Genomic DNA, 19,671 nt, shown 5'->3' on the forward strand with positions numbered 1-19,671 from the left:
TGTCACTGCCCTCATATGGATTCTAGCAGCACAGGATAGGATTGGGTTGATGACCCCATAGAATAGAGTCACAATGTTCTGTTGATCCAAAAATAGCCTCAGACGGCCAGCCATACCCCATGTTGGCATTAAGTTTTCTTAATTGCCTTATACTATTGGAAGAAAGAGGAAAATTCCATCCCTTAGCTAACATTCATGTTGTTTTTTCTGCCTCTTCTCCCTTATTTGCCAGTTATCTCTCAGTGATACCCTTGATGAAAAACAAGGCCATTTCGGGGGCTCTTGGGTGGCTCAGTTGGTTAAGTGTCTCTGACTTTTGATTTTGGCTTAGGTCATGATCTCGAGGTTTGTGCTCATAGCACAGAGCCTGCTTGGGATTCACTCTCCCTCTCTCTCTGCCCCCACCCCCTTCAAAATAAATACGCTCCTGGGTGGCTCAGTCGGTTAAGTGTCCGACTTCAGGTCAGGTCACGATCTCGCAGTCCGTGAGTTCAAGCCCCACATTGGGCTCTGTGCTGACAGCTCAGAGCCTGGAGCCTGCTTCGGATTCTGTGTGTCCCTCTCTCTCTGCCCCTCTCCTGCTCTCTCTCTCTCTTTCTCTCAAAAATGAACAAACGTTAAAAAAATTAAAATAAAAACATAAATAAATGCACATTAAAGTAAAAAAGGCCGTTTCATTTCATCCAAAAGAGTACTGTGATGAGGGGCCAGGATTAAAGACCAAACGCATTTAATTGACCATGGTGCTGGAGATAGGATTTGTGCTGTACCACATGAATTTGCCAGACAAAAATGTGCTTGCAAGTGAAAGAAACCCATCACTGAAATAGATTAAGTACAGAGAGGGAGGCGTTAAGGGTCTTCTGCTGTGGTTACCCTCAGAACGGAAATCAAGGCTGCTGGGACTGACACAGAAACATAGACATCCTCTATTCTCTTTCAGCAGCCACACATTTTTTTTTTCTGGTGTCACCTTCATTTTGTTAAATTTCTCCTAGAGCAAGAGAGACTCGGCCACTGGCATCTCTGGATCAAGTTTCTAAAGTCTTCAGACTGCCCTGCAGCCCTCCGGATGCGTCCCTTCACTCTCCAGGCTGGAAGTCTCAGGGAACATTCTTAGTGGCTCAGCTCAGGCAGCATTGCCACTCATTGCGGCTCAGAGAGTGCGCTTCCTTTACTGGCGAAATCTGCAGGCCGTGGCTGCTTTGGCCGTTCTTCATCATCCCAGTGTTCTGCACAGCAGGTTGTGAACCCTTCATGAAGTAGGAGATGCCAGGAAACAGTAGAACAAAACAGAATGATGGAGAAGATCTCAGAATCTTAGAATCCTTCCACAATGGCGTGCTGTTTCTGAAATCTTTCCTTGTAGTTACTGGTATGCATGTGTATTTCCCAGTGTGACCTCGGTCATAATATAAAATGTATTTCTTTTTTTCACTAAAACAATATTTTTAATGTTTATTTTTGAAAGAGAGAAAGACACACAGAGTATGAGCCAGGGAGGGGCAGAGAGAGAGGGAGACACAGAATCGGAAGCAGGCTCCAGGCTCAGAGCTGTCAGCACAGAGCCCGATGTGGGCCTCGAACCCACGCACTGTGAGATTGTGACCTGAGCTGAAGTCGGACACTTAACCGACTGAGCCACCCAGGCGACCCTGAAATGTATTTCTTAACGTGTGTTGTAGTAAAAAGAATTGAAATGTGCATATTTGAATTTTATCAATGCTGTCATTCCTGGATTACATGCTTGTGTAACCCATTAACTGGTAGCGGTAAGGCACTTCCCCTTGTTTGGACTGTCTCCTAACCTTTGAGCACGATTGCTCATTTGACCCCTGTGCTCTTCGTTCGCCCCCTTCGATGGTGATCAGGTATACTTATTTCCACTCCTGGGCTTCAGCATCAAGCCTTCTTTGTCCTAGTTCCTTCCCAGTATCATTTGTCTTCAATCCCCCCCATGCCCCATTTTTCCACAGCCCGATTCCAGTGGAATATTACATTTCTTTGACTAAGTGCTTGCTTGGGCTTCCTGACTTCATAAATGAGAGACAGCCAACATTCACCAAAAATGTCCTATTTATTTTATTCATCAAAAGTTTCTCATCTAACACAGTTTGCATGAACCGGAGGTGTATAAGGAGCATGCTTCCTTCATTGGATGTTATCATATCTCTTCAACACAGACTTTTTTCAGAACGTGGAACCATTTCATTCGCTGTAGATTTGTCTTTTCCTTAAACGTCTAAGAGGGTATGTGCTCGGAAGCCTGTCTTTGAGGCTGGTAGCTCATTGGTGAGCTGTTTTATCCCCCCACGTATCTTAGCTCTCACTCATTTCCAACATTAATTTAAGCAATTTATGTGTTTCCAGAAATCCTTATATCTCATCAGTATTTTTAAATAAGTTAACATAGGTTTTATTTCATGTGTCTTTATAATTGTGAGACACTTCCAATTCTATAGGTTTAGACAAAGATGTTAATTTTTAATTTTGTGAACGTTTAAGGAATTTGTGTAGCTCATGTACTGTGCAGACTTTTGTTTGTTTTGCGTTGTGTTTGGAGAGTTTTAATGATTTCATGTTTGTACAAGACTTGTGCATTTGGCTGCTTTCCTTTTTCATGTTTTGCGGGTTTTTTGCTCGTATGCAATACTAACGGATCAGGAAAACATTTGCGGGCCCCTGGGCAGCCCGTGGCTTAAGCGTCCAACTGGTGATCTCCGCTCAGGTCACCATCTCATGGTTTGTGAGGTCCAGCCCCGCATCGGGCTCTGTGCGGACAGTGTGGATCCTATCCTGCTTGGGATTCTGTCCCCCCCCCCCATGCTCTGCCCCTCCTCCGCGCCTGCACGCACTTTCTCAAAATAAACTTGAAAAAAGATATTTTCTTCAAGTGGGTAGACCTCTTGAAATCAGTTCCTAGTATTCTAGGATAGAAAGTTGCCTTGTCACCTTACAGACTCGAATATCGCTGCTAGGATTTTTACCATCAAAATGGTATCAGACATTTTGATAGAACACCGAGAAATATACCTCCTATCCCTTTTTACTGTTTTTCAGACAGGCGTGAAATAGTTGTGCCTTTTATCTTTTGGCTAATTAGCAGGTCATGGTTACAGACTTCAGGATACGGAAGAATCCTAGAGCTCTTGGAATGGAAGGAAAGCCCTTGCTGTGGGCACTTGAGAAAATAGGCCTATAGATGCCTGTTGATTCGCTAGCTCCTTGGCTGACCTCCTGCAGGCACGCTATTTGCTTCTAATCTTCGTGTAGTCTAACTCTACCGTCATTAAAACACAAACCCTACAGGCAGATTCCACACCTTCAGTCTTTTTCACGGGAGTTGGGTGGTCACCACAGCCCGCATCTAAGTTGGCTCCGTTCCCCCACCCCTGGAAAATGGCACTTCTGCCCCCAGCAGCCCGCTAGGTAGCGGCTCTGAAGACTCTGAAGGGCAAGGTCCATCAGTTCCATTGCCAAGTGTACTGCTCATTAAGGTGAACTGCTTCCGAGGCCGCGGTCACCATCGACTAGATCGTTTTCGGAGTCCTGCATAAAAAGAGTTGTGGTCAATTAAATCCTTATTCGTTGCTGGATCAGCGGTCTCCAAGCCCAAGCAGTTTCTCAGAAACTGAACAGCTCTGAAAAGAGCCTTTGATTCAGTTGTGGCTTTGTTTTTCTCCGTTCTCCGGAAGCGCAGGTCCCTTGCTGGATTTACCGCTTGTGAGACATTGCTTGCTCTGGACTTTGTGGCGGTGGCTCTCGGTCTTCTTGGGCAGCAGCACGGCCTGGATGTTGGGCAGGACGCCGCCCTGCGCGATGGTGACGCGGCCCAGCAGCTTGTTGAGCTCCTCGTCGTTGCGGATGGCCAGCTGCAGGTGGCGCGGGATGATGCGCGTCTTCTTGTTGTCGCGGGCCGCGTTGCCCGCCAGCTCCAGGATCTCGGCCGTCAGGTACTCCAGCACGGCCGCCAGGTACACCGGCGCGCCGGCCCCGCCCCGCTCGGCGTAGTTGCCCTTGCGGAGCAGGCGGTGCACGCGCCCCACCGGGAACTGCAGCCCGGCCCGCGACGAGCGCGTCTTGGCCTTGGCGCGAGCCTTGCCGCCCTGCCTCCCGCGCCCAGACACGGCCAAAGCGCGAACGGTTCTAACGGAAAAAATTTCCGTTAGGGCGGGTACAGGGCCTATTTATATTCTGACTTGGGTTGTGATTTGCTACCTGCTTGGCTGATCGTCTGGGATCCAATCTGAGGACCTTCCTGGAATCACCTCATGTACCATCATCCAATCAGATGTTGGCTGCCCGATGCGTCATTGAGCGCCGTGCCTATAAATACCACCCTTGCCGCCCTCCAGTCTATTAGTCTGATTGGAGCTGTTCCGTAGTCATGGCGGAGCTGATTTCCAAGGGCACGACCATTTCCAAGAAAGGCTTCAAGAAAGCTGTAACCAAAACCCAGAAGAAGGAAGGAAAGCGCAGGCGATGCCGCAGGGAGAGCTATTCCGTTTATGTCTACAAGGTACTGAAGCAGGTGCACCCCGACACCGGCATCTCGTCCAAGGCCATGGGCATCATGAACTCGTTCGTGAACGACATCTTCGAGCGCATCGCGGGCGAGGCGTCGCGCCTGGCGCATTACAACAAGCGCTCGACCATCACGTCCCGGGAGATCCAGACGGCCGTGCGCCTGCTGCTGCCCGGGGAGCTGGCCAAGCACGCCGTGTCCGAGGGCACCAAGGCCGTCACCAAGTACACCAGCGCGAAGTAAAGTTGCCAAGTAAGAATATTTAACCCAAAGGCTCTTTTAAGAGCCACCCACAATTCTGAAGGGGCTGTATAAGCTTAGTTAATGTGAGTTGGTCTTCCATCTAGAGAAACTTCTGGTTTTGCCAGCAAATCGATTTCACTGCTTGCCAAGTTTACTTTGCTCACCGTAGAACATGCTTGAAGAAAATGCTTGAGAAATAACTTCTCACTAGAGTGGTTGCATGGACTGTCTTTGACTGTCTTTTAGTTTTAAATATGTATTTATGTTAGACATATTTATAATGTATGTTATGTATTAAAATATATAATCTATATAATCCTACATCTGCACTTTTCATTGAGGCTTGAGATCTAGGTGAAGCAATTTGGAAAGGGGAGTCATTTGAACAGAAGTTGCAATAATCCTGTGTCCTTGGAGGAGAGGTCCTTCCGTGGGCCGTGAGGGCCATGGGAATATGGCTTGCCTTTCTCTAGGAGTCTTAGTTTTAAGTACCCTCTCAGATTAGCAGGCAAGGAGCCTGGAGCTGTGGAAAAACTCAGGACAGTCTAGTACCCGAGCATTAGGTTATTACCTGTTTTGCTTCCAGTTCACATTGGCTGGTGTGTGAAAAATGTCCTGTGGATCAGGCTAGCTGTCCATTGACTGCTGACACTTGAGGACCAAAGCTCAGTTTGTTGATCTGACTTCACTGGAACATTTATTGCCATCCCTAAACTGGGCTGTTTGTTGAACAGATTGACAAGAGTGTGGAGATCTTGCTGCGACCCCTAATTCACATTTGTTACCCAATAGTCAGGCTAACCACAATCAGCCTGGCAAACAGGTAACGTGAGTTGAGTTGACTCTCTTTTGCATAACTTCTTACAAGTTATAATAGGATCATCTTTGTTTTGTGATTGGATCATTAAACTCGCATTTGTGCTATTACTGGACTCAAATACCGAGACGTCCCCAATCGGGTCCTATGGTATTTATCAAAATAGGATGCCCAGTATTCAAGTCATGTGACTTTGGGTACAAGATCATAATCATCTGGATGCTTCTTAGAGAGCCCACAAGCATTTAAAGAAAATCAGTGATGGGCCACCTGGGTGGTTCAGTCGGTTAAGCATCTGACTGTTGGTTTTAGCTCACGTCATGATCTCGCATTTCGCTGACAGTGCGGAGCCTGCTTGGGATTCTCTCTCTTTACCCCTCCCCAACTCTCACTCTTTTTCAATCACTAAAAAATCAATAAATCAATAAACTTAAAAAGGGATCAGTGATAAAGGCCATAGAAATGGACATTAAAAAGAAGGGATCAAATTATTATAACTACTTCCCAGAGACCTGTGGTCTATCTGGAGTCCCCAGTTTGACTGTTAATTTCTATTTTTATTCCTCCTTTTTAAAAAATAGATTTAATGTTGGGGCGCCTGGGTGGCTCAGTCGGTTAAGCGGCCGACTTCGGCTCAGGTCATGATCTCACGGTCCGTGGGTTCGAGCCCCACGTCGGGCTCTGTGCTGACAGCTCAGAGCCTGGAGCCTGTTTCAGGTTCTGTGTCTCCCTCTCTCTGACCCTCTCCCGTTCATGCTCTGTCTCTCTCTGTCTCAAAAATAAGTAAACGTTAAAAAAAATTTTTTTTAAATAGATTTAATGCATATACATTTTTGCAGAGAAAAACCCAAACTTTAGCACCATTTGATTAAATATGTGTAGTAAAAATTCATAGGAGAAAAGTATCAACGTGTTTCTGTACATAGTGAGACAGCCGCTGAACGCCTTAGCTGGGGGTCCTTCAGGGAGCTAGCAGATGGGACATCTGTGCCACACTGTATAGGAAAGGGGCATCATCTCCAGTCGGGGTCAAGCTGCACTGATTATACCTTATGAAACAGCAGGTATCCACACAGCTCCCACATTCTTATCAACTCTGGAGTTGAAAGGTATCATTTTTCGGTCTGGTGCTTTCCTTTATCAGCATGTATTTAAGATTCATCCATTTTCGTTCTGTGGATTAATATCTTGTTACTTTTTATCAGTGAATAACTCTGCTGTATGGATATACCACAGTTTGTCTATCCATTTACCTATTGCAAGGGATTGGTTCCTTCCACGTTTTAGCCCTTGTAAGTAAAGTTGTTATAAATACTTGTGTGCAGGTTTGGGGCACCCTGGGTGGCTCAGTCCGTTAAGCGTCTGACTTTGACGCAGGTCATGATCTCAGAGCCCGTGAGTTCGAGCCCCAAATCGGGCTCTGTGCTGACAGCTCGGAGCCTGCTTCAGATCCTCTGTCTCCCTCTCTCTACCCACCCCCCATCTGTCTCTGTCTGTCTGTCTCCCTCGAAAGTAAATAAATGTTAAATAAATAAAAGTAAATACTTGTGTGCAGGTTTGTGTGGACATAGTTTCAGACCGTTGGGAAAATGTCACTAGGAGCACAGTTGGTGGCTTGGCTGTTTAGCTGTGTGAGGAACTCTTCGATTGTCTTCCATAGTGACTGTGCCTTTGAGCAGTCTCACAAGGGGTGAACGAGAATTCTTGTTCCATACCCTCGTCAGCATTTGGTAATGTCATGTGTTGGACTTTAGCCTCTCTAGTAGGTGTATAATATCTCGTTGTTTAATTTGTATTTCCCTAATGACAGTTATGTTGAGGGTCTTGTGATACGCTTGTCTGACATCTGTATATCTTTTTGGGGAGCTGTCTGTCCAAATCTTTTGCCTGTTCTTTAATTGGGTTTACTTTACTCTTGAGTTTCAGGCGTTTTGAAAAATATGTTCTGGATACAAGTCCTTTAGAAGATACATGATCTTCAAATATTTTCTCCATCTGTGGTCTGTCTTTTCATTCTCTTACCAGTGTCTTTAGCTGAGCCTATGTTGTTAATTTCAAAAATGTCCAGTAGAAATATAATGCAAGCCACAAATACTGGCCACATATGTCGCTTTAAACTTTCCAGTAGCCACATTCAAACAAAAAAGAAACAGGTGAAAGTAATTTTAGTCAAACATTTTGTTTAATATACCAAAAATATTATAATTTCAGTGACTCAGTCGGTTAAGCATCTGACTTTGGCTCAGGTCATGATCTTATGGTTCGCGAGTTTGAGTCCCACATCGGGTGACATCAAGCCCCGCTTTGGGTGAGCCCTGCTTCTCTCTCTCTCTCTCTCTCTCTCTCTCTCTCTCTCCGCTTCTCACTCACTTGCCCCCCATCTCAAAATAACGGTATAATTTCAACATGTTATAAAGAGAAAAATTATAATTTGCATATTAAAAAATTAGGGTTTTGAAATCCCATGTGCATTTTGCTCTTACGGCATGTCTTAGTTCAGGCCTGCAACATTTCAAGCGCTCAATTACATGTGGCTAGTGGACACTAGACTAAACTCTCTCTCCAGGCAGCCTAAACCGTACCCCTCGCTCTAAACACCTATGGCAGACGCACACATCAGTCTCTGCGGTCCCGCGCTCTCCATGAATTCTAACCAGTAACTTCAGCTGCTTACTCCTCAGCATCACTTCTCTGCTATCACACAGCCACCTCTGAATTCTCCCCGTGAGGATTCGCAGTGTCCCCTGACAGAGCGTTTTCAATCTCCGTGGTTCGTTGCACCCATGGGGCCGCCCCATTCACACGGTTGTTCAAGCCAGAAATGTGGTATTTTTCCTGGTTAGTTCCTTTGTTCAGCCTCTGCTTCAATCTATCTGCAAGCTACGTGGATTTTACTTCCTGTATGTTTCTGTCGTGTGATTACTTTCCACCCTCTCCACCGCCACCGTGTTTGTCCAGACCCCGTCATCTAGGGCACACATGGATTACTGTCCCTCCCTAGTCTCAGTGCTCTTAATCTTGTCTCCCTAAAACCCACTCTCTGCTCAAGTGACAAAGTAGTCTTAGAGGAGAAAACTTTTCGTTTTCACTAACCATTACCTGAAATGTAGCATTCCTTTCAATTATGAATACCGAAGAGCAGTCAGAGCAGTCAGATTAGCCATAGTGGTGGCTTCGTTGACAAGGAAATCACAGCTGGAGTCACAGCACTTAATCGCGGTTACAGATTTCTCAGGACATTGTTTATGCTCATGAGAACCTCAAAATGCTGTAATTGTTATTTTGCTATTTGAAGTGCGAATGAAGAAGCACAAATACCACTGTATCAAACATTTTAAAAATATTTTGAAAACTATTTCAATCTGGCACTATTTTTTTTGTTAAATATGTACTTAGGTATTTCTTCTAAGAAGATGTATATGGGATCAATTAGACTTCAAAGGAAATCCATAGTGCAATAAACTAAGAACCCCTGTTTAAGGGTTCCAGCAAACATCTTACGCATAAAGGAGACAGATGACATAAAAATCAGATGGCAGAATTCCCCTCATATTCCACTTGGGATCAGATGACTGAATCTTCCTTAGTGTTAGATAGATTCCTTCCTCAAGGATGCCGATTCTCTGGTGACAGGATACTGGGGTTACTAAGGTACCCCATTCTGTTCGTGCACATGTGTCTGCCAGAAACATACATCTTTTTTTTTAATGTTTATTTTATTTATTTTTAATCTTTGTTAATGTTTCTTTTTGAGAGAGAGAGAACACAAGCAGGGGACGGGCAGAGAGAGAGGGAGACACAGAATGGGAAGCAGGCTCCAGGCTCTGAACTATCAGCACAGAGCCCGATGCAGGGCTCAAACTCATGAACCATGAGGTCATGACCTGAGCCGAAGTCAGACGCTTAACCGACTGAGCCACCCAAGAGCTCCTGTCTTATTTATTTTTGAGAGAGAGGGGAAGAGAGCAAGCGGGGGAGGGGCAGAGAGAGAGGGAGACAGAATCCCAAGCAGGCTCTGTGCTGCCAGCACAGAACCCAGTGCAGGGCTTGAACCCCAAACCATGAGATCGTGACCTGAGCCGAAACCAAGAATCGGACGATTAACTGACTGAGCCACCCACGGGCTCCAGAAGCACACGTCATCATCATCATCGTCGTTTTTATCAATGAAACAGGATTTCTCCCATTACTTGTGCCGTCCGCCCCTAAACGTGATTGGAGACGAAGAGCTGAAGAACATCGGGGGTCAGATGAGAGCTAACCTTTCCTGGAGGGCGAGTCCGAATCAGGAAACTCCATTTGTCGGTTTCCCCTGGGCAGCTGCAACAAGTTACCACAAACTGGGTGGCTTAAAACAACAAATCTGTTCTTTCACTGTTTTGAAAGCCAGAAGTCCAAAATCAGACGGCCGGCAGGGCTGGCTCTCTGTGGAGGCTCTGAGGGAGGATGTGTCCCATGTCTCTCCCCGGGCTGCTGGTGGCGGCCGGCAATCTTGGGTGTCCTTGGCTTGCAGCCGCCTCGCTCCGGTCTCTGGCCGCCTCAGGTTTCCCGTGGGCCCCCGTTCTGCATCTCTGTGTCTGAGGTCCCTCGCCTGTCTCTTATTAGGATACCTTAAATCCAGGATGATCTCCTCTCGTGATTCTTTTAATTACATCTTAATTATAGCCCATTTACAAACAAGGTACCGGGGATCGGGACCGGGACACGTCCTTTTACGGGACGCGGCTGAACCCATCACACATCACAAATTAACAAGCCGCCCCAAAGGTTTGGCTTAACGTGGGTTCGCTCAAAATTTGCATCACGCTACCTGGGCTGACGTGACTGATTGATGGCTGGGCAAATGACTCTCTTTTGTCTAGGGGAGTGGGCAGGCATCGGGTCTCAGAACCTCTGGAACTGGCTCTTGGTGCCAGTGGGCCTGGTGACCTTGAGCGTGTTGACCTTGAGCGTGGACCCGGACTGGCCCGTCTGCCTACGTGACGATGTCGCTGATCCGGCCATCCCTGGGCAGGGGGACAGGTGCAGGGACACGTTCTTGTCGATGTAGGCGGGCTCGGTGGCTCTCCGGGACATCTGGAAGCCCAGACTGATGTCCTTACGGAGCTTCTCCTGGCCAGTTTCTCCAAGCGGGACCTTGTTATTTTGAAAGATGGCCAGCAGCTTTGAGTAGGCATGCTCAGCCTGGGTGTGTACTGTCTTCCAGATCACCTGAGAAAAAGCTGGACTGAAGTATTTTTAGGGGTGCCCACGTGGCTGTCGGTTGAGCTAAGCATCTGGCTTAAATTGGGCTCAGGTCGTGATCTCACAATTCATGAGATCCAGCCCTGCGTCAGTCGGGCTCTGTACCGACAGCGTGGAGCCTGCTTGGGATTCTCTCTCCCTCGCTCTCTCTGCCCCTCCTCCGCGCACTCTCTCTCTCTCTCTCAAAATAAATAAACTTTTTTTAAAAAGCTGGACTAAAGTAGTTTAGACTAAATTATAGACCATGCAAAGCCTTCTATGGGCATTTATATCTCCCTCACTCACGACTGACTGAGAACGTGCATGTTCTGTCTACCTCGCTGTACTAGAAGGGAAACCCAGAGTAAGGTTCTGTCTGGTTCTCTGACACACATACCTTCATTCACTGAGCAAATGTTTGCAGAATAGAGAAAAGGGGAACAATTTTAAAACCCTTTCGGAAAACTAAAGAATAATAATAAAATGCAGCCACTTGGTCTGACTGGCCCTCCACTAGAGGGAGAGCGGTGGTGCCTGCTGGGGTGAGGACGTCAGCTGGTCTGGCTCACGCTGGCCCCGCTCCCTGGGAGGCTTTCCCTGGCCCCGCATACCCTCAATGTCCCGTCTGAGAAAAGGCTGGCAAGTTTCTCTTTTTTCTTTAATTATTATTTATTTTGCAAGAGAGAGAGGGAGCACAAGTGGGGGAGGAACAGAGAGGGAAAGAGAGAATCGCAAGCAGGCCCCGTGCTTTTAGCACAGAGCCCAATGTGGGGCTCGAACTCACGAACTGTGAGATCACGACCTGATCTGAAATCAAGAGTCAGATGCTTCACTGACGGAGCCGCCCCGGTGCCCTGGAAGTTTCTCCTTTGAGAGTGGCACCAACGGAGGTTTTTCTCCTGTTCAGGCTGGGAGGCATTATGATGGCTTTAGGATAAGGACAGCATCCAGGCTTCTCCGGGGACCGAGGTGCTCTGCCCTTTTCCCAGGCCTCCCCTTACGGGCACTCATTGTGCTCTCTGCTCTGTAACCAACCAGCACTACAGCCTAGAATTAGAGAGAGACAGGGAGTTCTCCCCCGCTTCCAGGGCAGATCCCGACAGGGAACCCTTTCAGGCCACAGCTAGAGGTGCAGGGGGAGGTGGGTAGGGGTAGGGGGGGACACGTCAGGGATCCTCTTGCCCCGGGTCCCACACCAAACCCTCCTGTATCGAAGGCAGAGCCCGGCTCAGTGGCGGCCCCGTCCTCAGAAAATTCTGTCTTGCCAATCTGTTACTCAGGGATTGAGATGACGTCAACAGGCAGACAGCACCTTTCTTAAAACACACGTTTCAAAATCCATTTTGAAACAACAAAAACCCATTTTTTTTTCTGCTTTCACATGGATTGTCTTAGACTAAAGCTTTCCTCTTATCTGTCTGAAATGGCTGCTCTTCAGAGGTCACAAACCCATTCCAGCCTCCTCTGTGCCACTGAGTTCCCTAAAGCTGGGTTCTTGGCCTGCTTTTTGTCTGCAAGTCTGATCTAAGGAGAGACCATTTGGCCAGCTGCTTTGCTTTGCTAATAACAATAGTTTGCAAGTTCCTGGTGGAGAATGAAGAAATGACGTGTATGTCTCAGCCACTCTCACATGTTAATGAAAATTCAGAATATTTCCAGCACCTGTGGGAATAAGGTAAACCATAGCTCAGAGGAAAAAAAGATAGTTTCAATGCTTATATTAATAAAAAGCATAAATACAGGCAGTTCTTTAGGTGGTATGAAATCTTAAAAATGACAACGCAAGGCGATCTTAAGAAATGGGGAAAATCATGATTTTTCCATAATATTTGAACATTTTTATCTAGACATTTAAAAACTCCCTTAACTCTCTATTATAATTATGGAAGGAAGTGAAAAAAATATTCAGGAAGTTGTAAGTTAAAATATTAAGGAACACCTGGGTGGCTCAGTCGGTTAAGGCTCCAACTCTTGGTTTTGGTTCAGGTCATGATCTCTCAACTCGGGATATCGAGGCCCGCATCAGGCTCTGCGACAGCACAGAGCTTGCTTGGGATGCTCTGTCTCCCTCTGTCGCTGCCCCTCCCCCATTCATACTCTCTCTGTCTCAAAGATAAACATTTAAAAAAAAAGAATATTTTAAAAAATAAAATACAATATGAAAACAATGAGAAAGTGTCATTTCTTTTTTAAAAACTTACTGAAAGAAGTTGAACAGTGGTCGCCGCTTTCTGGTCCTGTAACTTAGGATACAGAGTGAGCGTCTTTTCTGTGCCTTGCTGAATCGTCATGTCTCTTTCTAAATCCGGATCAGCTTCCAACATGTTATTCTTTGTATTTTCAATGTTGTGAAATCCCTTTGAGAATCCCTGTCGTACGAAGTGTTTTGCCAGTCACTTTCTCTGGAACGGCTTCATCCTTTTCGACACAAACACTTTCTAATTTAGGTCCTCAAGTTCGCCGTCCCCGAGTTCCTCTGCTAGTCTCCATTGTGAGGGCGCCAGCCGCCCTACTGCCGGCTCTTTCTTCTAGAATGCCATTTATATTCCGCTCGAATTCCACTGGTAGAGTTATTACTTTCCATTTTTTTGTTATACTTTCATCTTGGTGGCTAACTCTCTTTTGATTATCATTTTTTGTCGGACACAATGATCACTGGGAGACAAAGCGGCAACTAAAAATACATGCTTTCTATTTGTGCACAGACAGGGTAACATGTGCACTGTCCAGGGACAACACATTTTACAATAAGTGACAGGAGAAGTCACATGATAGATCACGACGCACATCTGTTATTTGTACAGTGACTTGTGAACTGAAGATCCAGCGATGAAGTTTGTCATTTAGACAGTGACTCACTATTGAAATGTGAACTGTGTTGTCGGGCAGTTGGTGGTGTTTAACTGAACTGTGGAAACTGATCGCTTCTCGGCCTTGTGGCTAAGATCAAGTTGCGAACTGTGGAAACTGAAATTCATTTCTATCAAGACCACGCACTGTGAGAAGTGTCTTTGTGAAGGAAGCACTCCCCTAAAGAAGCTGGGAGAAATCACAATAAAAGGAATCCGTGGAAGGCGAAGTGGTAAATGATGGAAAGCCTAGAAGAAAATAATTGGGAAAAAGAAAAATGGAACTGGTTTTAAATTTTTCATTACAGTAAAATTATAATAAATGCAAAAGGTAAAGAAATCACAAATATGGATACCTGGGTCGCTCAGTCGGCTAAGCATCTGACTCTCGATTGTGGCTCAGGTCATGATCTCACAGTTCATGGATTCAAGGTCCACTCCGGGCTCTGCGCTGACAGTGCGGAGCCTGCTTGGGATTCCCTCTCTTTCCCTCTTTCTCTGCCCCTCCCCCACTCACAGTCTCCCACCCTCTCTCTCTCAAAATAAATGAACTTAAGAAAAACAAAAGGACAAGGAAGTTCTCAGGGAAGGTGTTTCTTACTCTCAGAGACCCAGTAAAATAGAGTGTCTCTTCTAGCCTTTACTTCGCCCCATCTGCATGAACACTTGGACCCGGAACCAGCATGAGGATTGAGTCAGGGTGTAAACAGCTGAGGTGATCAGGGCGACGGAGCCAGCGCTCTGATCATCCCACTCCTGAAATTTCTGTGCCTTTGGGCATTGTGATCAGCGACATCATTACGTCAACTTGTTCATTGGGTGCTTCCTGTTATTTGCTGCCAAAACGTAATCTGAGGTGAAAGCTGAGTCAGGTTTGGTCTGAAAAGAGCTGCTTTTATTAACATTCTTACTTTCCTTTTGCCCACATAATCCTGAGGGACTTTGGGTAAGTCAGGGTAGCCTGTAGAGTGGTCACACAGTTGACAGGGGATGTGGGAGCTATGTGCTGTCTGCTGTTTCCCAGTCTTACTGGGGCGACTGGGATCCCTGATGAGACACACTGTTGCTCCTCACTTCGTGGGCACAGATGTTCCAGGTCTGTTCCTGGAGGAGCCCCCACTAAGGCATGCAAGGGTCTCTACCGAGGCAGTTTCACTGTGCACATAGGTGTGGGACGCTTTATTTTATAGGATTTTCTAGGATTTTCCTGCGTGCTGATTTTTTTGTCAAGTGGTACTAAAGTTTATCTCATGCAAAGAAATATATACCTACATGTTATTCATATATTTAAAAACATTAATTTAAATCATAAAAATGATAGAAGTTGAGGATTTGAGCCAGACCACAGGTTTACTGGAAGTCATTTGGTCCCTTCTTTTTAAGGTTGTTAAATTCAACTTTAATACTTGGCCTCCTCTGAGAGAGGCCAGAGGAGCCAGGACACAAACACCATTTAATGATCAACCCTACAACAGAACAAGTGATAACGTGTAGAAAAACAAGGTCAAAAGGGAAGCGATTCAGTTAAGTTAGTTTCCCAGTCGGTTGTGTTGTATCTAACTGCTCAATCGAGGTGGAGTGCACACCCCTAATTCAGAGAAGATTAGCGGCTCTGAAAAGAGCCTTTGGGGTTGAATAAGAGGGCGCTTACTTGGCGAGTCTACTTGGAGCTGGTGTACTTGGTGACGGCCTTGGTGCCCTCGGACACGGCGTGCTTGGCCAGCTCCCCGGGCAGCAGCAGGCGCACGGCCGTCTGGATCTCCCGGGACGTGATGGTCGAGCGCTTGTTGTAATGCGCCAGGCGCGACGCCTCGCCCGCGATGCGCTCGAAGATATCAGTGACGAAGGAGTTCATGATGCTCATGGCCTTGGACGAGATGCCGGTGTCGGGGTGCACCTGCTTCAGCACCTTGTAGATGTAAATGGAATAGCTCTCCTTGCGGCATCGCTTGCGCTTCTTGCCTTCCTTCTTCTGGGTTTTGGTTACAGCTTTCTTGAAGCCTTTCTTGGAAATGGTTGTGCCCTTGGAAGTCAGTTCCGGCATGGCGGGTGTACAGCTCTCTAGCGCTACAGCTCTACAGTTACGGCTCTAACGGCTCCAAACCCATGTCAAGTAAACCAACAGATTTCGGGCTGGGCCGACTGGTATTTATAGGCACAGTGCTGACATGACGTACAGAGCAGACACCATCTGATTGGATATCGGGTGGTGGCGTGAATGTAAATGAGGTGATTCTGGCAAGGCTTCCGATTGGATAGATGACCATCAGCCAATCAGATAGCAAATCACAACTTCCCGGCAGGCTATAAATAGGCTCAGTAGCGGTCTCTTCAGCAACAGCTTTTCTGCCATTCCTCGAACTAGTTATGTCTGGGCGAGGGAAGCAGGGCGGCAAGGCTCGCGCCAAGGCCAAGTCCAGGTCTTTTAAGGCCGGGCTGCAGTTCCCGGTGGGGCGCGTGCACCGCCTGCTCCGCAAGGGCAACTACGCCGAGCGGGTCGGGGCCGGCGCGCCGGTGTACCTGGCGGCCGTGCTGGAGTACCTGACGGCCGAGATCCTGGAGCTGGCGGGCAACGCGGCCCGCGACAACAAGAAGACGCGCATCATCCCGCGCCACCTGCAGCTGGCCATCCGCAACGACGAGGAGCTCAACAAGCTGCTGGGCCGCGTCACCATCGCGCAGGGCGGCGTCCTGCCCAACATCCAGGCCGTGCTGCTGCCCAAGAAGACCGAGAGCCACCGCCACAAAGTCCAGAACAAATAATTTCCAAGCCGTGAGCCCTGGCGAGTGTGACCTGAACCGTTTGCAGAAAAAAACCAAAGGCTCTTTTCAGAGCCACTCACATGGTCGATGAAGGCTGTGCACGAAATGGAAAAGGTTAGAACTGCGCTTCTCCAGGAATAGGCGGCCGTGTACCTATATCCATATACGGTGAGTCTTAGTAAGGCTTTTGAAACCTGTCTTTCGGTTCTGTGAACCGGTTCTTTGAAAGTTTTAGCAGAAGCTTTCCCAGGAAGCTGACCTGAGTTGAGAGTCCCCACATCTTGGAGTCCGTGGGAGGAGGCGCTGACTCCCAATTAGTTAAGCATTATAACCACCACTAGGTTTCTGTGTTCATGTAAACAGGCGGGTTTCATGCTAATACCACAGTGAGTTAAGGACTCTTAAGTGGTTGGGGAAGAACAAACAGGAGGTGTAAGCTTGCAGCTCCCACGTGGCAGTCCGGCAGCATGTCGTTAATATTGTTCAGTATCCTGAAATCTTTATATTGAAACAAAAGTTCTGTTAAGCTTCAAATTTGGTGAAGGGGCATTTGAGCGTTTGATATCCGCGGCTTCACACATGCCTACTAAAAAGCCCTAGAGGGGCACCTGGGCGGCTCAGTCCACTATGAGTCTGGCTCTTCCTTTGGGCTTAGATCACGACCTCCCATGATCAAGCCCCGCCTTGGGCTGTGTGGGGACAGCTTGGTGCCTGCTGGGGATTCTCTTTCCCTCTGCCCCTCCCCTGCTTGCATGCACACGTTCCTGTTCTCTCTCAAATATTTAAAAAAAAAAACATTTTAGGGGCACCTGTGTGGCTCAGGCAGTTGACCATCTGACTTCGGCTCAGGTCGTGATTTCGAGGTTCATTAGTTCAAGTCTCACATCAGGCTCACTGCTGTCAGCCTGTCAGTGCAGAGCCCGCTTGGGATCCTCTGTCCGCCTCTCTCTGCCCCTCCCCTGCTTGCACCCTCTCAAAAGTAAACATTAAAAAACAAACAAACAAACAAAAAAACAACCTAAAATCATTCCTTAAAATGTAGAACAGCGTAGATCTTGAAACAAAGCTTTGGTGTACCCTGGGTGATGGAGAGATGACTGTCAGTCTCATAAGAAGAAAATGTGACAAGGTCTATCAACTTTGAAATTACTAAAAATTTTTCATCAAGCTCTTCAAAATTTAACTACAAAAACAAAATTTTGGTTGATTTGTGAACACTAACAGAAATTGGAAAGCAAATGAACGTTTAGTTAGACTCAAATGCAAAGTTGCAAAATACAAGTTACAAAATATTGAGTAGTCTGCCTTATCTAAAAGAAAAAAGTTTTCATTGGTTTTCTTAAAAGTAAAAAGCCATTTCTAGACACTTGAGATCAACACATAAGATATGTATAGAAGCAGTTATGAAGGAAGGTATAAACTCTAAGAAGTTGAAAAATGAGAATAAAGTACATAATATATTGATTAGGGAAAATCAGATTATGAAAGAATCCTGTCGAATTTGTGTACAAAAATATCAATACGTGCAATTGGGGAGGGTACAAAGATTTTAAAGGCTGAAAAATCGCACAGGTACATTGAACAAAATGAGATGATGTTTAGAACATAGCAGTTAGGGGGAGTTAAGATAGCATAGTAGTAAGGGGACCCTGAGCTTGTTCTGTCCCTGGAGCACAGCTAGATCAACATCAAACCATTTTGAACACCTAGAGGATTGATCTGGGCATTAACACTACAATCTGCAGAATGTGAACGAGAGCGAGAGAGGCAGGTACGCAGTGCAGAGAGGTGAACTGGGGGAAAGAAAAGCCAAGGTGCCGTGGAGGGCAGGGAGCCTTTTTTGCAGAGACCGGACAGAGCGAAAAAGGAGGGCAAGGGAGAGGGCAGAGGAGAGGGCAGTGCATCAGGATCTTGAAAGAAAACCACTCCCCCCAAAGTAGCTGGAGAGAAAAAAGAGTGAAAATACTCGCAGGGACTGCACAAGAGATCTGTTCCCCCAAACCACCGGTGGGAAAAGGAGAAGGTTTCAATACCGCCAGCTTTTTATGATCAGTGGAGCACAGTATCTGAAGTCTCGGGGCTCAGTGGCCGGTGGCAGTCTGGCGAGGAATCCCCCAGAGCAGGAAGCACGGTCTGAGGGAGAGGCCTGTTGGGAGAGGTGTTGGGTGGGGGCTGGGCTATGTGGGAGATGGGCATTGAAGGCACCTGTTAGGATGAGCACTGGGTGTTACATGAAAGTGATGAATCACTAAATTCTGTTCCTGAAACCAATGCTGCACTATACGTTAACTAACTTGAATTCAAATTTTAAAAAATACCAAAAAAAAAAAAAAACACCATAGCAATTACTTTTTTTTAATGTGAGATTATAAAATCGGGGAAGAATAATGGTATAAATAAATGATTGTCTAAATGAGGGGCATGTGAAAAAATCTCCTAAACAGAAAAATACTAAATAACTTCTATAGATATCAAACGGAGCTTAATTCCCCAGCCTTCTGGAAGTGCAGAGTATGGAAAGGCAGGAAAGAAAGGAAGTGACTTCACAGTGGAGAAATCTGGCAGACACTTCCTGAGCCAGATGATCAATGTCCACATCATCAGTGATTAGCCATGTCAATAGCATGCGCCTTTAATATGTTAAAAGAAGTGAATTTCACTTCTTTGGTCTTCCTCCCGACAATCCCATAATCCCAATCTAACCGTGAGGAAAATATCAGACAGATCCAAGTTCAGGAACATTCCCCAAAATATCTGACTATGAATCCTCAAAATTATTAAAGTCATCAAAACCAAGAGAATTCCAACAAACTGTCACAGCCCAGAGGTGGCTAAGGAGACATTACCACTAATGTCATGTGTTTGGGGTCGGATTTTGGAACAGGAGAAAAAAAAAAATAGGTAAAACCTGTTGAAATCCAAACAAGGTTTAGAGTTCAATTCGCTGCGACGTACCAGTGTTAGTTCCTTACTTGTGACAAGTGCATAAATGTGAACGCTAGGAGAAACTGGGAGAGGCGTGTACGGGAACTCTTGTCTTTACAACTTTTCTGTAAATCTAAAATGATTCCCAAGTTAGAAAGCTTATTGAAAAGAACAAAACAAAATAAACTCAAAGTTACTAAAACACCAGGGAAGAGCTCTAAATCCAAAAACCAACAGATGAAATATAGCCCTTCACGTGATATTATACCTGGCTCTGAACAGAGTCTCTGGTTTGGGATGCTAATGTCCTCCTAAAAAACTCGCTT

At 46.3% G+C, this 19,671-nt stretch overlaps 4 protein-coding genes across 6 annotated transcripts in view; 2 read left to right on the forward strand and 2 right to left on the reverse strand.

Moving 5' to 3' along the window:
* LOC125939383 (histone H2B type 1-A) overlaps window positions 1–15,759 on the reverse strand; it is a 373,771-nt gene extending 358,012 nt beyond the window's left edge. For all 3 annotated transcript variants that reach the window (XM_049654823.1, XM_049654822.1, XM_049654824.1), the window contains exon 1: window positions 15,309–15,759. In XM_049654823.1, the coding sequence (XP_049510780.1) occupies window positions 15,318–15,701 (384 nt within the window). In that variant the 5' untranslated portion in view covers window positions 15,702–15,759 and the 3' untranslated portion in view covers window positions 15,309–15,317. The remainder of the gene's footprint in view (window positions 1–15,308) is intronic.
* On the reverse strand, window positions 3,571–4,273 carry LOC125908494 (histone H2A type 1-H-like). The gene is made up of 2 exons (XM_049611337.1): window positions 4,269–4,273; window positions 3,571–4,146 (listed from the first exon to the last, which is right to left on the reverse strand). The coding sequence occupies exons 1-2, from the start codon at window positions 4,271–4,273 to the stop codon at window positions 3,660–3,662; spliced, it is 492 nt and encodes a 163-aa protein (XP_049467294.1). The 3' UTR covers window positions 3,571–3,659.
* On the forward strand, window positions 4,373–4,932 carry LOC125939394 (histone H2B type 1-A-like). Its single transcript, XM_049654838.1, has one exon. It carries the CDS (start codon window positions 4,388–4,390, stop codon window positions 4,766–4,768), a length of 381 nt encoding a protein of 126 aa, XP_049510795.1. The 5' UTR covers window positions 4,373–4,387; the 3' UTR covers window positions 4,769–4,932.
* A 254-nt stretch (window positions 15,760–16,013) lies between the features above and the next one.
* On the forward strand, window positions 16,014–16,478 carry LOC125939376 (histone H2A type 2-C-like). Its single transcript, XM_049654815.1, has one exon. The coding sequence runs from the start codon at window positions 16,025–16,027 to the stop codon at window positions 16,418–16,420; it is 396 nt and encodes a 131-aa protein (XP_049510772.1). The 5' UTR covers window positions 16,014–16,024; the 3' UTR covers window positions 16,421–16,478.
* The last annotated feature ends 3,193 nt before the right edge of the window (window positions 16,479–19,671 follow it).

This window comes from Panthera uncia (assembly GCF_023721935.1).
Source record: "Panthera uncia isolate 11264 chromosome B2 unlocalized genomic scaffold, Puncia_PCG_1.0 HiC_scaffold_25, whole genome shotgun sequence".
NCBI classification, from domain to species: Eukaryota; Metazoa; Chordata; class Mammalia; order Carnivora; family Felidae; genus Panthera; species Panthera uncia.

Bases quoted from the DNA above. Each gene is read 5' to 3' on its own strand.
- LOC125939376 (XM_049654815.1), top strand. From the start codon at position 16,025: ATGTCTGGGCGAGGGAAGCAGGGCGGCAAGGCTCGCGCCAAGGCCAAG.
- LOC125939394 (XM_049654838.1), top strand. From the start codon at position 4,388: ATGGCGGAGCTGATTTCCAAGGGCACGACCATTTCCAAGAAAGGCTTC.